Source organism: Gadus chalcogrammus, chromosome 9, assembly GCF_026213295.1.
Source record: "Gadus chalcogrammus isolate NIFS_2021 chromosome 9, NIFS_Gcha_1.0, whole genome shotgun sequence".
In the NCBI taxonomy this organism is placed as follows: domain Eukaryota; kingdom Metazoa; phylum Chordata; class Actinopteri; order Gadiformes; family Gadidae; genus Gadus; species Gadus chalcogrammus.
The window spans coordinates 20,986,213-20,999,735 of NC_079420.1; the positions used below are offsets into that span (position 1 = coordinate 20,986,213).

At 48.7% G+C, this 13,523-nt stretch overlaps 1 protein-coding gene across 4 annotated transcripts in view; it reads right to left on the bottom strand.

Annotated features, from left to right (window-relative positions):
- Positions 1-13,523, bottom strand: part of tln2b (talin 2b) — an 83,264-nt gene that overhangs the window by 40,614 nt on the left and 29,127 nt on the right. For all 4 annotated transcript variants that reach the window (XM_056597983.1, XM_056597982.1, XM_056597980.1 and 1 more), the window contains exons 8-19: positions 13,353-13,416; positions 13,074-13,178; positions 10,718-10,873; positions 9,834-9,935; positions 8,769-8,845; positions 7,101-7,284; positions 6,035-6,148; positions 5,151-5,259; positions 3,968-4,176; positions 3,389-3,487; positions 2,638-2,805; positions 1,364-1,673 (exon numbers count right to left, since the gene is read on the bottom strand). In XM_056597983.1, the coding sequence (XP_056453958.1) occupies positions 1,364-1,673; positions 2,638-2,805; positions 3,389-3,487; positions 3,968-4,176; positions 5,151-5,259; positions 6,035-6,148; positions 7,101-7,284; positions 8,769-8,845; positions 9,834-9,935; positions 10,718-10,873; positions 13,074-13,178; positions 13,353-13,416 (1,697 nt within the window). The remainder of the gene's footprint in view (positions 1-1,363; positions 1,674-2,637; positions 2,806-3,388; positions 3,488-3,967; positions 4,177-5,150; positions 5,260-6,034; positions 6,149-7,100; positions 7,285-8,768; positions 8,846-9,833; positions 9,936-10,717; positions 10,874-13,073; positions 13,179-13,352; positions 13,417-13,523) is intronic.

Consider the following 13,523-nt stretch of genomic DNA (forward strand, 5'->3'; position numbering starts at 1 on the left):
ACCGGCTCAGACCGGAGCTCCTCAGTGAGCTGTTCCACCTTTATCTAGCTTTGTTCTAGCGAGGGGTTAAACCTTTGTTCTGGCTAGGTGTCCTAGCTTTGTTCTAGCTAGGTGTTCTAGCTTTGTTCTAGCTAGGTGTTCTAGCTTTGTTCTAGCTAGGCGTTCTAGCTTTGTTCTAGCTTTGTTCAAGATATGTTCAAGATATGTTCTAGCTTTGTTCTGTCTAGCTGTTCTACCTTTCTCCAAGCTAGTGGTAATACCTTGTCGACAATTTAGTTTGTCTTTGAAAAGAAACAGGAAAGCCAAGGTCATGTGTTTCTTCTTAGGTTTCAAAGCCTGATGCAGATTGAAGCCAGATTGTAAAAGCTGTAGCCATTCTGGATGGCATGCTTTCTACCACCCTGGAGTGGAGGATGGGTTCTGACATTGTGACACTGTGTTTGTCACACCACCAGGCAGACAGTTATTATGGAGGTCTCACAAACTCACAGGCGGCTGATGATGAAAGAAATGTTTCCATATTGATTTCACATGAATATGAAAATACTCAAAGGGCTCCATGAAACTTGTAAATAGTATAACAGCCAGCTGCCCTTGGGAAATTTGAGTACTTCTTAAGTAAAGTAAAATAGGTCTCTTGTGTTAAAGAGATTTGAGTCTCGTCCAGAAGAACCATGTGAATGAGGTATAACAAAATTCTTACGACGTCTTGAATATACTATATACATTTCTGGGAAAAACATGAACTTACATGTTTTCCAAGACTACTAATTACCATTTAATATATACATATATAAAATGTATAAATGATAGATACATGTAGATGCATATACTGAATTTATACAAATAATGTTGTCATAAAGTACATTAACATTTTATATGTTTATATATGAATCAAACATAAAAATCTGCAGAGTCACTGCTCACAATGTGAACGCTAATTGTGCCAAGTCATTCTCCCTCCCTTCTCTCGCCCCTTCCTTCCCTCCATCTCCATCCACCTCCACCCTCTCCCTCCCTCCCTCCGTCCGTCCGTCTCCCCCAACCTCCTCCCTCTCCCTCCGTCCGTCTCCCCCCACCTCTTCCCTCCCTCCCCCCCCCCACCTCCTCCCTCTCCCCCCACCTCTTCCCTCCCTCCTCCCTCTCCCCCCCACCTCCTCCCTCCCTCCCTCTCTCCCCCACCTCCTCCCTCTCCCTCCGTCCGTCTCCCCCCACCTCCTCCCTCCCTCCCTCTCTCCCCCACCTCCTCCCTCTCCCTCCGTCCGTCTCCCCCCACCTCCTCCCTTTCCCTCTCTCCCTCCCTCTCCCTCTCCCCCCCAACTCTTCCCTCCCTCCCTCCCTCCCTCCTCCCTCCCTGGCTCACCGGCGTCGCCCATGGAGGTGAAGATGTTCTCCGTCACGTTCATGATGGTGTCGGTGGCCTGGTCGTAGCGGCCGATGGGCTCGCCGCGGCTGGCGTAGCGCCGGACGTGCTGCAGCAGGTCGCCCAGTGCCTGGCTGACCGTGCCCGCCGCCCCGCCCACCTGGGCCAGCAGCTCCCCGCCGCCACCGCCGCCGTCCTCCGAGGCCGTGCGGCACGCCCGCACGCACGTCTCCACTGAGCGCTCCACCAGCTTGCCCGCCTCTACCAGCTGCTCCTGGCACACGGGGGAGCTGATGGTGGGGCTCACGACCTAGGGGGGGGCGGGCAGGATGGACACGTCTTTATACCGCCGCCTGGTACAATACTGGATTCAGATATGTCTTTATACCGCCGCATGGTTCAATACTGGATTCAGATTAGCCAATAGAAGAGCCAATACAAGAGCCGATAGAAGAGCCAATAGAGCCAATAGAAAAGCCGATAACGTTCCAGGGGTGTACATTATCGTCCACTAACAGGACACCTCTTCCTGCTCGCGGTTCCTATGCACTGCGCTATAAACATTACACGAACAACGGCGGTTACACACAGCTATGGCCCAGCTGTTGCGTGACTACGCAAAAACACTATGCCGAAAGCGCCACAGACAAAGATTTTAATTTCCGATGATTGAGTGGATAAAAAACATTAATGTCAATCAGAGTAATTCATACCCTGTGTTTAATCACCTCCGTGGTGGGAAGCACCTCCCATTATCTCCCAATGACAGGAAAGCCCTTCATGGTTTGTTTCTTTCATCTACAGTCCTGGTGCTCAATGACTATCTGTGACAATTAAAAGTGTAATATGTGTCTTATTTAATTACATTTATGTGAGTGTTGTTTGGTGGTCTGTGTAAATATGTAAATTCTTTATGATATCTGTACGTTTAGCAGTAAGCTAACACAAGTTCCACCCACAGCTTTACCCGTATGTAACAACCATTGAATTAATATCCACAACAATATACCTCACTCAATGGCATATTCATTACACAAGGTATATTTGAAGAACATTACGTAACAGTTGTCTTTGTAAAAAAAAATAAAAATAAAAAAACTTCTTGAGTGTGTGACACCTAAAACACGACACGAGCTGCTGAAGACCGCTCGCGTCGTGGTCCGTACCCCCCCTGGTCCGTACCTCGTTCCCCCCCGGTCCGTACCTCGTTCCCTCCCTCTCGCCCCCCCCCCTGGTCTGTACCTCGTTCCCACCCCCGCGCCCCCGGTCCGTACCTTGGTGCAGGCCACCAGCTGGGAGGTGGACAGGGCGCAGCGCGTGGCAGCCGCGATCACGCGGTTCTGCAGCACCGTGTCCTCCGCCACCTGCGCCACGTTCTTGGCCTTCAGCACCAACATGGCGGCCGCGTTGGCCACCGCCTTGGCCAGGTTCATCAGGATGTCCTGGGGAAACAACCCAAACTGCCGTGACCACGGGCCCAGCTGCCTCGCACCGGGGCCCTCAGGGAACCCCGGAATGTTCTGGTTCTGGAGTATGTGAGTATGTGAGTACTTCTGAGTATGTTTTGTGTATTCTTCAGTTAAATCGACTCATGATGCCAATTCATAGAGCTGTTGATGAGACGACGGTGCTGCTGCAGTAGGTGAAGGTTGAAAACATTTTAAAAAGGTTGGAAGGGTATTAGCATAGGAACAGCATTTAGCAGAGATTGACTTAGACAGATCACGAAGGTAGGGGAATCTTTGAAAGAAAATGATAATAATTAACGGAAGCAGAAGATAAAAAGTAAAGAGGGCAAACGACATTGACAGACATGACAACAGCGTTACAGTACAATCGTGTTCCACAACAATGGCCCAACTGTATATGTGTTTTAAAAACAATTGCCTGTAACCAAGTGTAGTCCCTTCCTGTTTGGCAGGGCTGCCATAGCAACGGCGGTGTGTGTGAGTGTGTGCCTGCGCGTGTGTATGCGTGTATGTGTGTGCGCGTGTACATGCGTGCGTGCGTGGGTGGGTGCACAACCTGGAACCTCTCGTCGGTCTCGCCCTCCCCCATGTGGCGGAGCAGGTCCCCGCTGGCCTGGCCGATGCTTCCGGCTGCGCTCAGCACCGTCTGTCTGGGCTGCATGGGGATTACATCATCGCATTCACTACGCCGCCACTGACCCCGTACCTCTCCCACGCAGCCCGCCCCTCCCCCCGCCCCGGGCCCGACCGTGCACAACATGTGCTGGGGGAGGGGCGGGCTCCTGGTGCAGTGCGAACCGGGTCAATCATATCACACTCGTCGGATCAAAAGGAAGTAAGGTAAAAAAAACTAAAACACACTCCAGCTCTGGATCGTGTATCCACCGTCCCAGCACCGAATAAACATGAGATACCGACGGCAGGATTAAAGGAAACGGAAATAATACGCAATCCAACTGTTGAGAAAGTGTATCGACTGCCTTCGCTTCAGGCTCTGCAAACATGAGCTTTAGAAGAGAGGATATATATATATATATATAAAGAAAAAAGGTTTCAGCAACAACAACAAACTCAAGGTTGAAACGGCCTCAGCCGCTGGCTGTGAGCGTGTGCACTGAGACGGCGTTCTCCTCACCTCTGCGGCGGCGGGCTCCACAGACCTGAGCAGATCTGACACGGCCCCCGCCAGAGTCCTGGCAGCGCCCATCAACTTGTGCCCGCTGCCCACCTCGTCGTCCATCAGCGCCGCCAGCAGCCTGACGCCCTTGGACATTTCCGTCAGGTTGGAGGAGATGGTGGTGATGGCGCAGCCCACCGCGGAGAAGTCCGTCTCGGCCGGCTCTCCTGCAGGGGGTGGATTCATATTTTCCACGATAAGAGAGCACCGCTTCTTTGGTGTTTCTGCGACCAAATCGCAAACGGTTTACGTTTTTGGTCCGGGGCTTGGCTTTAGGCGGATTTCAGAAAAGAACCCAATGGGGCTCATTTCCCACCACGTTTACACAGGGATGGACTCGATGTTGCGGGCCGTGATAATTTCACTACACTACACTTCACCACTACAGGTGTATGAAGCAGAACTCTCTTAAACTCCAAAAAATAGCAGAGCGTGGCGGTTCCCCTTTAAGTCGTTTATCACAGGCTTAAAAGCAACTTCTGAGCTGGTATCCTGCCCTGGGATTACTCATACAGGTAGACGGTGGACACGGGCTGGATCCCGGCTACCGCTGGGCAGGGAAGCGATCCTAACCACCTGGCCATCACACTCACTCTCCTGATAAAGCACACATCCGCCAGCCCCTCTTTCAGGACTAGACCCAATGTTCTGCCGCATCGATTTACAAAGCTTAGTGAAGGCGTGCAGGTGTCAGGTATAACCCCCCCCCCCCCCCCCTACACACACACATAGATACACCCACACACGTGCACCGAGACAGGAACGTTAGTGTCATAATTAGGGGCCATTTGGCATGGTTACGCAGGGACGGGCCAATCAAGACGGAGCAAGTGAGCGGGACGGAGTGTCCGAGCAGATGGCTGCGAGAGATTAAAACGCAGCGAGAGGTGGACAGGAAGTGGGCTGGCCCCGGGCCAAGCACCAGGGGAACCGCTGCAACGCTCTCATTGTTTTGGTTTGCTTGAAAGACAACCGTTTTTTCTCAAGACTTTTGGCATCGAAGGACAACCTTATCAGGGCCGGTGGAGTCGACTTTTAGGTCTGCTTTCACCACGGCAGGTTCTCACCACCGCTGATAGCTGAGAGTAATGCAGAAGCATGATTTCATTGGGTATCGATGGAGCACTCGTTGCACACTCACCTGCGGTGAGATTGACGACGGACGCTGTGCCGGCGGTGATGGCATCGACTTGAGAGTGGATTTCGTGTTTGGATTCATCCACTTTGTTCTGCACCCAAACCCTGGACGCCTTTGAGTGGGCGAGAGACAGAAACAAAGACTGGCTATCGGCTTTGATCCCGCTGGGAGATTTTCCCGCTCATATCAACTTATTCTCTTTGTAGAGGATTACAGGGCTAAAGCTGTACTACTCCCACTGCATTGTGGGAGCTTGGCCCCAGAAATTAAATACATGTTACTTTGGTTGCTGAACCTTCCACATAATTATCGTGAGATCTGACGATCAAAGAGCAATATTAAATAATGAGCATATCTGGAACCGTACAGCCCTTCAAAATGTAAGAGAAGAATTCAAGACGTTTGACTATATGTTAGGCCTTAATGCATATTGTACCTTGTTACTGCTTTTCTGTATTGGGGTTGTTTTGGGCAAGAATCTAAAACTACAATTCAATACAGTGGTCCCCATTCAATAAATTGCGATATATTGCAATCCTTTCGTAATGTCATCCATTGCAGTTCCTTTGTATAAAATGAATGTACATCCTATTGACTGATGGGCTTACCTCTGATCACAATACTTAATCTCTGTAGGAGAGATATCGCCATAGTAGAGACAAATACAATGACATGACAACCAGTTCTCGATAATGAAGCCAGTAATACCGCCATAAACCATGGGTTAACTTGAACACTGATACAAAAGCTCCATGGATCCAAATATAATATTTAGAAAAAAATAAATAATTGAAAATTCGAAAATTAGCCCAGGAAACTATTTAATATTTGTAAAATGTAATCCCGATATTGAGTGTGTCCATGTTGTGGGGGCGCACTGAGCTCACCAGGTCGTGACCGAGCGGGGGCAGGTCTCCCACGTGGCCCAGGTCAGACTGAGCCTGCTGCACTGCGTGCATGCTGCTGTTGATGGTCCCCATCAAGGCCTGCTGGGCCAAGCTCTGGCAGGACGAGATCACGCACACACACACACACACACAGGCACGCAAACACACACACACACACACAGACAGGCGCACACACACAAACACACAGGCGCACGCACACACAGACACAGAAACACCGATAAAAACACAGGTGGTGGAACATACGGCAAGCTAAGACAGGTGAGGTGAGACATAAAAATGAAAGGGCATCTTTGATGTTTCTCTAATCAGTGGAGGATTCCCTGATTATGATATTTTTGTGCAAATACATGTAAATACTCAATGTTTTTGTGTATCCTCATAGCACACATCACGTCTAATTTGAAAGTTAACGATTTTGTATTTCTGTTTATAAGACCTGTTATATGAGGAATGTTCTTGTCAGCAGCAGGTACATTAACTCAGTCCGTTTAGCACAACCTGTTTGCTAAAAATACGATTCTTGACCAATTTTCATGGACGGTGTATTGGCTCGCTGCACAACATTTTCTGGCTCGCCGTTATCTTCGCAGAGCATCTGAATCCAACTCCCATTGGCAGGAGGGAGTTCACCATTCCTCATCCATGCTCACAAAGACCTCGTTGGACTTTGAAGATCCACTCTCTTCTATGGGTCATGTAACGGAGGGCTACGTTTCTTTGAAACATCCATATCCAGTGGTATTGAAGAAAGCCACGGATAAAATCCACTAGGTAGGTGGAGGTTAGGCATCTGCTTAAAGGATGCCTGCAGATAAGGCTGTAGACACAGGGGATCAAACCTGGCTCATGGAAGCTGGGGGTCCAACACCATATCTACAACACCATCCTAACCCTGCTTAAAATACCCTTACACTAAATAGCTTCAAAAGGAAACGAGTCCCGATCGGACACTAAGCCGGTACCGTCTAAACGAGAGCCAGCCTAGTAATGAATCCCTGGTTCCCGCCGTTATCGTCTTAAGCTCCAGACCATCTGTAACACCTACCAGAGGGGGCATGTGGCCCCGGTGCATCTGGCCCGTGGTGATCTGCTGCTGGCCCGAGGGCATGGAGCCCAGGTTGAAGTTCTCCGGCCCGCCGACCGAGCCGGACCGGATGATGCCGGGCAGCGCCACCGAGCCGTGCTCCACGTGGCCCACGCGGTTGAACTGCTGCTGCAGGATGGTGGACCTGCAGCAACACAGGGCGGTGGGGAGGGTGTGAGGAGAGCTGCTTCCCCTGCCCTTAAACAAAGTGAACGTTTCTGTACTGATGAACAGGGGAGCTGTTGTATGAGGAACGTTCCTGGGAGGAACAGGGGAATCAATTCGGTGCATTTTGCTAAAGAGACGGTTCGTGACCCCGATCAAGGACGGTGGATTCGCTTGCTGCACAACATTATCTGGCTAGTCCCAGAAGTTATCTCTACAGAGCATCAGAAACACACTCCCAGTATACTGAGGCCTCAGAGAGCCTCTTTGTCTCTTTTATTGATGTGAATGAAACACGTCAGGGCAACTGTACAAGTGCCGTGCAGGCCTTAAGACACTGCTTCTCTATAAATTGATGTGGCATGCAGCTCTCTGTCTCTAGGTGTAAGATTTCACTTTAGAGCGGAATCGCCTTCCCAGTTATGGTTTAACCGCAAAACTAGCAAAACCTTTTGAATTACTTTTTGTTTAACGAATAAGAAACACAATGGAGGATATACAAAGGGAAAGAAGTTGATGAACAAGACATCCACTATTTGTTGGCAACAGCAAAAGCACAAGTGCACAAACACACACACGCAAGCACGCAGAAACACAGACGCACGCACGAGTGGCTACGCTGTCATGTTCAACAGATGACACCAAATCTAATTGTTAATTATGGCTTGTTTTGAGAGGCAGCAATTATGATTTTGTGAGAGCCAAAACATGAATCGGGAGGGCAGCAGCACGCATCCTGCCGTTCTGCATCTGTCGCCGGGCGGGGAGGGGACGGCTTGGCGTGTTCAGCAGAAGAAAAGGACACGTATATATACAGTGACGAATGGCCCGGCAGTGCGGTGCGACAGAACACCAGCCCGTCAGCCCTCATCTGACTCCCCACACCGAGACACCAGCCGCACAAACCAGGAGTGACAGGCCCCCAATGGTGAAATCATTACAGAGGCAAGATGCAAATGAAATGTTTTCAAGAAGAAGATATCTTCATGAGCAAAATAAATATGATAATCAAGCAGCTTCACTGTCCCATTGGGGGACAGTTAGTTTGTCAAAATATATATATTTCGGTAAACTAACACTTACGTTTGAGTACTTCCACGACGTTTGTGTGTGTTTTACTTTTACATGACTCCTCTTGTGGTTACTGTGCCTGGCCATCTACAATTTTAATTACATGCACAATTAAACAGTGAGGGCTGAATTCACATGAGGGGGAACCAGCCTTCAGAGCCTGAATATGAATGGTCAGCAGACGCTTGTGTTTAGCCCAGTATGGACCCCACAGGGGCTAGCATGAGCACTCTACACGCAAACACACACACGCACACACACACACACACACACACACACACACACACACACACACACACACACACACACACACACACACACACACACACACACACACACACACACACACACACACACACACACACACACACACACACAGAGGTAATCCCTCACTTCTTTGGAGAGACCGACTCCTCCAGCATGGTGGACTCCTCATCCCCCTCAAGGCCAAAGCGATCCTTGCTCTGCTTCTGTTGAAATGAAAGACCATCAACATACACAAGCATGGTTAGCATGACATGGTTAGCATCAATGCACACTAGCATGGATAGCATGACATGGTTATCATTCAAGGAAAAACATTCAAGGGTCAACCTGGACGCTATTTTCGATTATTTTGGGTCTTGCGGATCTGCTATGTTTGTTATTGTGACCAACGAAGTCTCTCTCAAGGAGAAGTCTCTCTCTGGAATGTCTGCAGGATGTTCCCTATGTCATTACCCTCTCAACTTTCCTTCACCCAAATCTTTGAGATAACACTAAGCTTTCTGTAGGCCAACACAACAAACTCTGCTCTCTCCAGTTCACTCCCGCTTCTACTCTTCTCTTCCTGCAACAATTCAACCCTCGCAAGACTTCTCTTTGCGGAAGACTTGTGTGGATATAATACCAAACAGACGTGATCAAGTGAAAGGTAAAGAAACAAGTTTCATTCCCTGTAGGGATCCCTTCCATAATGTTAGGATACAATCTGAGCCTGTGAGGGGCAAAAAAGTCCCTTAGAGGATACATTGGCGTGGCTCTATGGCCCCAAAGGATTACAGCCAGTATTAGCCCGTTTCCTTAGATTACGGAAGCAGTGTTCTCTCTCAATGCTGGACCTATTTCCCAAAGGATTGTCTGCATTAGTCCCTTGGACCCAAAATGATCCAAAAATAGGGTCCAGGTGGAAAATATCAAAGTTTCCTTTAACGTACACGAGCATGGTTAGCAATAATCTACACTAGCATAGTTAGCATGACATGGTAAGCCTTAACGTACACCAGCCTGGTAAGATCCAGGTACACAAGAGCATGGTTAGCATTACATGGTTAGCACGATATGGTTAGCATTAACAACCACTAGCATGGTTAGCACAACATGGCTAACGTTAACGACCCATAGCATGGTAAGAATGGTGCGCATAGTAGAATGTAAAGCCGGCAAGTCTTTTCAACAGGCCTGGAGATGATGTCTTGCCTTTTTGAGGATGATGTCGATGTATCCGGCGATTAGCTGAGATATCTGCTCTCCCTCTGTGGTCTGAACCGAGTAGTAACTCTCCTGGTACTCCCCAAAATCCTTCAGAGCACAACAGAAGACAAAGCAAAAGGGGTCTCAGATAAATTTAGCAGCTTTTAAAATACCATTACTTTTTCAAAGTCCAGTGGTTATTTCTGCTCCGGTGACTTGTGGTTTCCTCACAAGATGAGGTGGTTCGATAAAACCGCCAACTCAAACCGCCATCATTCCTTCAACGGATAAAAGGAGAAAATTGACTGGCTTTCACGCTTGTCCCAGCATCTTCTAGTTGCTGATTTACAGCTAGACGTTTTCAGTGGGAAATCTCTCCACTGTTCACTTCAAAGCGTTCCATAGAGAAATACAATAATTCTTTCAAATCAGTGCTGGTAAACACACGCAATCCGTTTTTTCCTCGTTTTTTCTAATTCCGAATGGGCACATCCTATTTAATCTTTAAATGCAGTGTTCCTTTCTAGCGGGGAGCAGACCAGCCTAATAAGACGATTGAGTGGGGAAAGATACTGTGCTGTCAACAACAGCCGCTGTTACAGAATGGAAATAGCTCTCGAATGAATAAAACATTGATCTCTCCCATTTCTCCCCCTATAGAATCTATTATATTCTGGGAGGAAAGTGCAGGTTAAAAGGCCTCAAAGTAAACCACATACAGCTCCCTTTAAAGCCCAATCAATGCAAGACTCGTGTTGGAGGACAACTCGTGTGGGAGCTGTGGTTAAACGCGGTCCATTAGGAGGCCTATGCGTTCCTGTACGGAGCAGTAGCTTGGTGTCCCCATGTGTGTATCATGTAGTGTGTAGTTTGGGACGGCGAGGCGCTACCAGGGTGAAGCTCTTGGGCGAGGCGGCCCATCTCTTGACGGTGGTGAGGGGCCACTCCTGCACCACGTCCTTGGTCTTCTCCTCCACCCGCATCACCGACTCCTTGGTGATGCCAAGCAGCCGGGGAACCAGCTTGTTCTTGCTCTTCATCTTCTCCTGAGGTTGGGGAAAGAAGGAAGGACAGGAAGGAGGAAGGAAGGATAGAGAGAAAGAAGGAAAGAAGGAAGGATCAAAGAAAAAGAAAGGAAGAAGGAAAGAAAGAAAATAGGAAAAAAAGAAGGAAAGAAATAAGGAAGGAAAGAAAGGAATACATAAATAAATAAAGAATCAAAGAAGGAGAGAAAGAAAGAAAGAAAGAAAGAAAGAAAGAAAGAAAGAAAGAAAGAAAGAAAGAAAGACATGAAGACCATGCGAGTGTCCCCCACCTACAGAAATGATTCAGACACGGCAGTAAAAAAGGTAACCAAACGTTGCTTGGGCAGAGCCGTCTTAATAATGCTCCCCTTCCTCATCGGTTCTCCCGACCTTTAGACAGTCTGTGGGTTCACGGCCGGCGGTGAGGCGAGGGACTCTGGCTGTGAACCCTGCCGAGCCGGGTCTTGTTAAACCGCTGTACCCACTGGGCCCCAGTCTACCCAGGTTGCACTCACTGTCAGCCCCCCAGCGTGGGGCTCTCTGCACCAATGGCTCTGCTGCGAACCCGTCGCTCGATGCAAATCTATAATGTCTGGCTGTTGGGTTGAAGGCCCTCTTGGCCCGCCTCCAGGAACGTATGACGGCACGACAGAGGAGATTACAGGTTTGGAGGAGCGAGGGAGTCGACCAGGCGTCGTAGATCCATAAGGCGGGGGCGCTGTGCAGCTCATGGTCAAAATGAAGAGGTAGGAACGAAGGCGCTGGATCCCTGCGTTTCAATGTTCTTTCTCACAAGGACAAATGAGCTTAAAGTGACAAGTACAATGGTTTCCCAGGGTTGGAAGGAGCCATCCATTGTTTTAAATCAACTGCTTTGTGTGACAGTGTGCAAGGTTTGAATTCAAGTCAGGAAGTATTTCTATCTTAAGTGGTTCTGTGCTTTTTTTTTAGACAGTTTCATACATTTATTTTTAATCCAACGTCCCTGGGAAGATATCTGGCAGGAAGGAGCCAAAGAGAAGGTTGAATCAATGTCAAAAGAGTCTTTAATTGGCTCCAGACACGTACCAGCGCACACAGGTATGCACTCACACACTCTTACACTCACATGTATGCACACTCACACACGCATACACATGCGCACGCAAACCCACTATCGGGTGGAAATCATCCCTCTTTCACTACATATTGTTTGACCTAAATTAAATATTTTTGACGTGAATTAAGCTAACCATGAGCTCTCCAGGATGAAGTCAGACAGAGATTCATAGAACGTGCTCCAGTTCTACAGCGATCACGCATCTTGTCTCTCTGCCTCTTTCAGCTGCAAGAGAAAGTGGCTACGGAGTGAATTATTTAACAGTGTCTTAAAATCTCAATCGCTTCACCTCATGACACGCACGCACAGGCACGCGCGCGGGCGCACAGACACACACACACACACACACACACACACACACACACACACACACACACACACACACACACACACACACACACACACACACACACACACACACACACACACACACACACACACACACCAAAATGAATCCTGACCTTGGATTCCCTGCCTCAGATGCTTGCGAAAACATTGCATATTGTTGTCCATTAGGAGCACAATAGCGGGCGAGAGACTCTCTCCCCATTTCCAACACGGTTTAGAACCCAAATGGTCCTCCGCCGAAAAGCTCTTATCAGAGTCCCTGCTGTCTCTCATCATGCCGGCAAGACTGCACTCTCACTCTGCCGGTCCAGCCCGAAGCCCAAATTATCATGGTCTCAAACGTGCTTCCAGAAGTGCAGTGAACCCCTTACTGTTGAAAGATATTGCTTTGTGCTGTGAAACCGGAACCACGTTTCATGTTTCGATGGCTTCATCAAAGTCATAAATGTGCGACAGCACTTGACAGTAGGGCTACACTCGGTTAGTACACAGCTGCTGTTGCTCGTTAATGCTGGAGGGGAGCCAGTCTGTTGCTGTAACTACAGCCCCTCATTAAGGAGCTTCCCTTCATGGCACACAAATCGCTTCTAATAGTAAGGCTTGCATTGATCTTTTCTTTTTATACCTCCCCGGAACGACACTGGGACCAATACCGTAATATCCAATCTTGAATCAGGATTTATCCATGGAACTTCTTTGCATGTTCTCGCCCGCCGTGGGGCTCTTGCATGGCGCACCACCTGCCTGGGGAGGTGAGGAGCTGAGGGATCTCACCTTGACCAGGAAGAAGGACACTCCGTAGGTTGGCAGGGACCGGGCCAGCTTGACGTACTTGACCTTGGCCTCGATCTCCGTCATTTCCCCACAGTTCTTATGATCCTGCATCAGAAAGAACACACACACGTGTCAAGACTCCTGTGACAGATTACAGGACCTTCAGCAATGTGCTGTGAACAATGTTATCTCGGTCGTGTTACATGCCAGTTAATGCAGGGACAGTTTAACATAACAGTGCTAAGAATGTCGGGCAAATCCTCCTAATACTTAACATACTTGGAATATTTTCTTCTCTGATCCCCTCTGCTTAATGTACTCTTTGGGTAGGAACTCCTTCAGGCTGTGGGGGTGCAGAGGGGGGGGCAAGAACAGGACATTTTTACAAGGTTACAAATTGTGCCGCCGGCGTTTCCTCTTCTGCAAACATACTTCTACAGATGAGGTCAT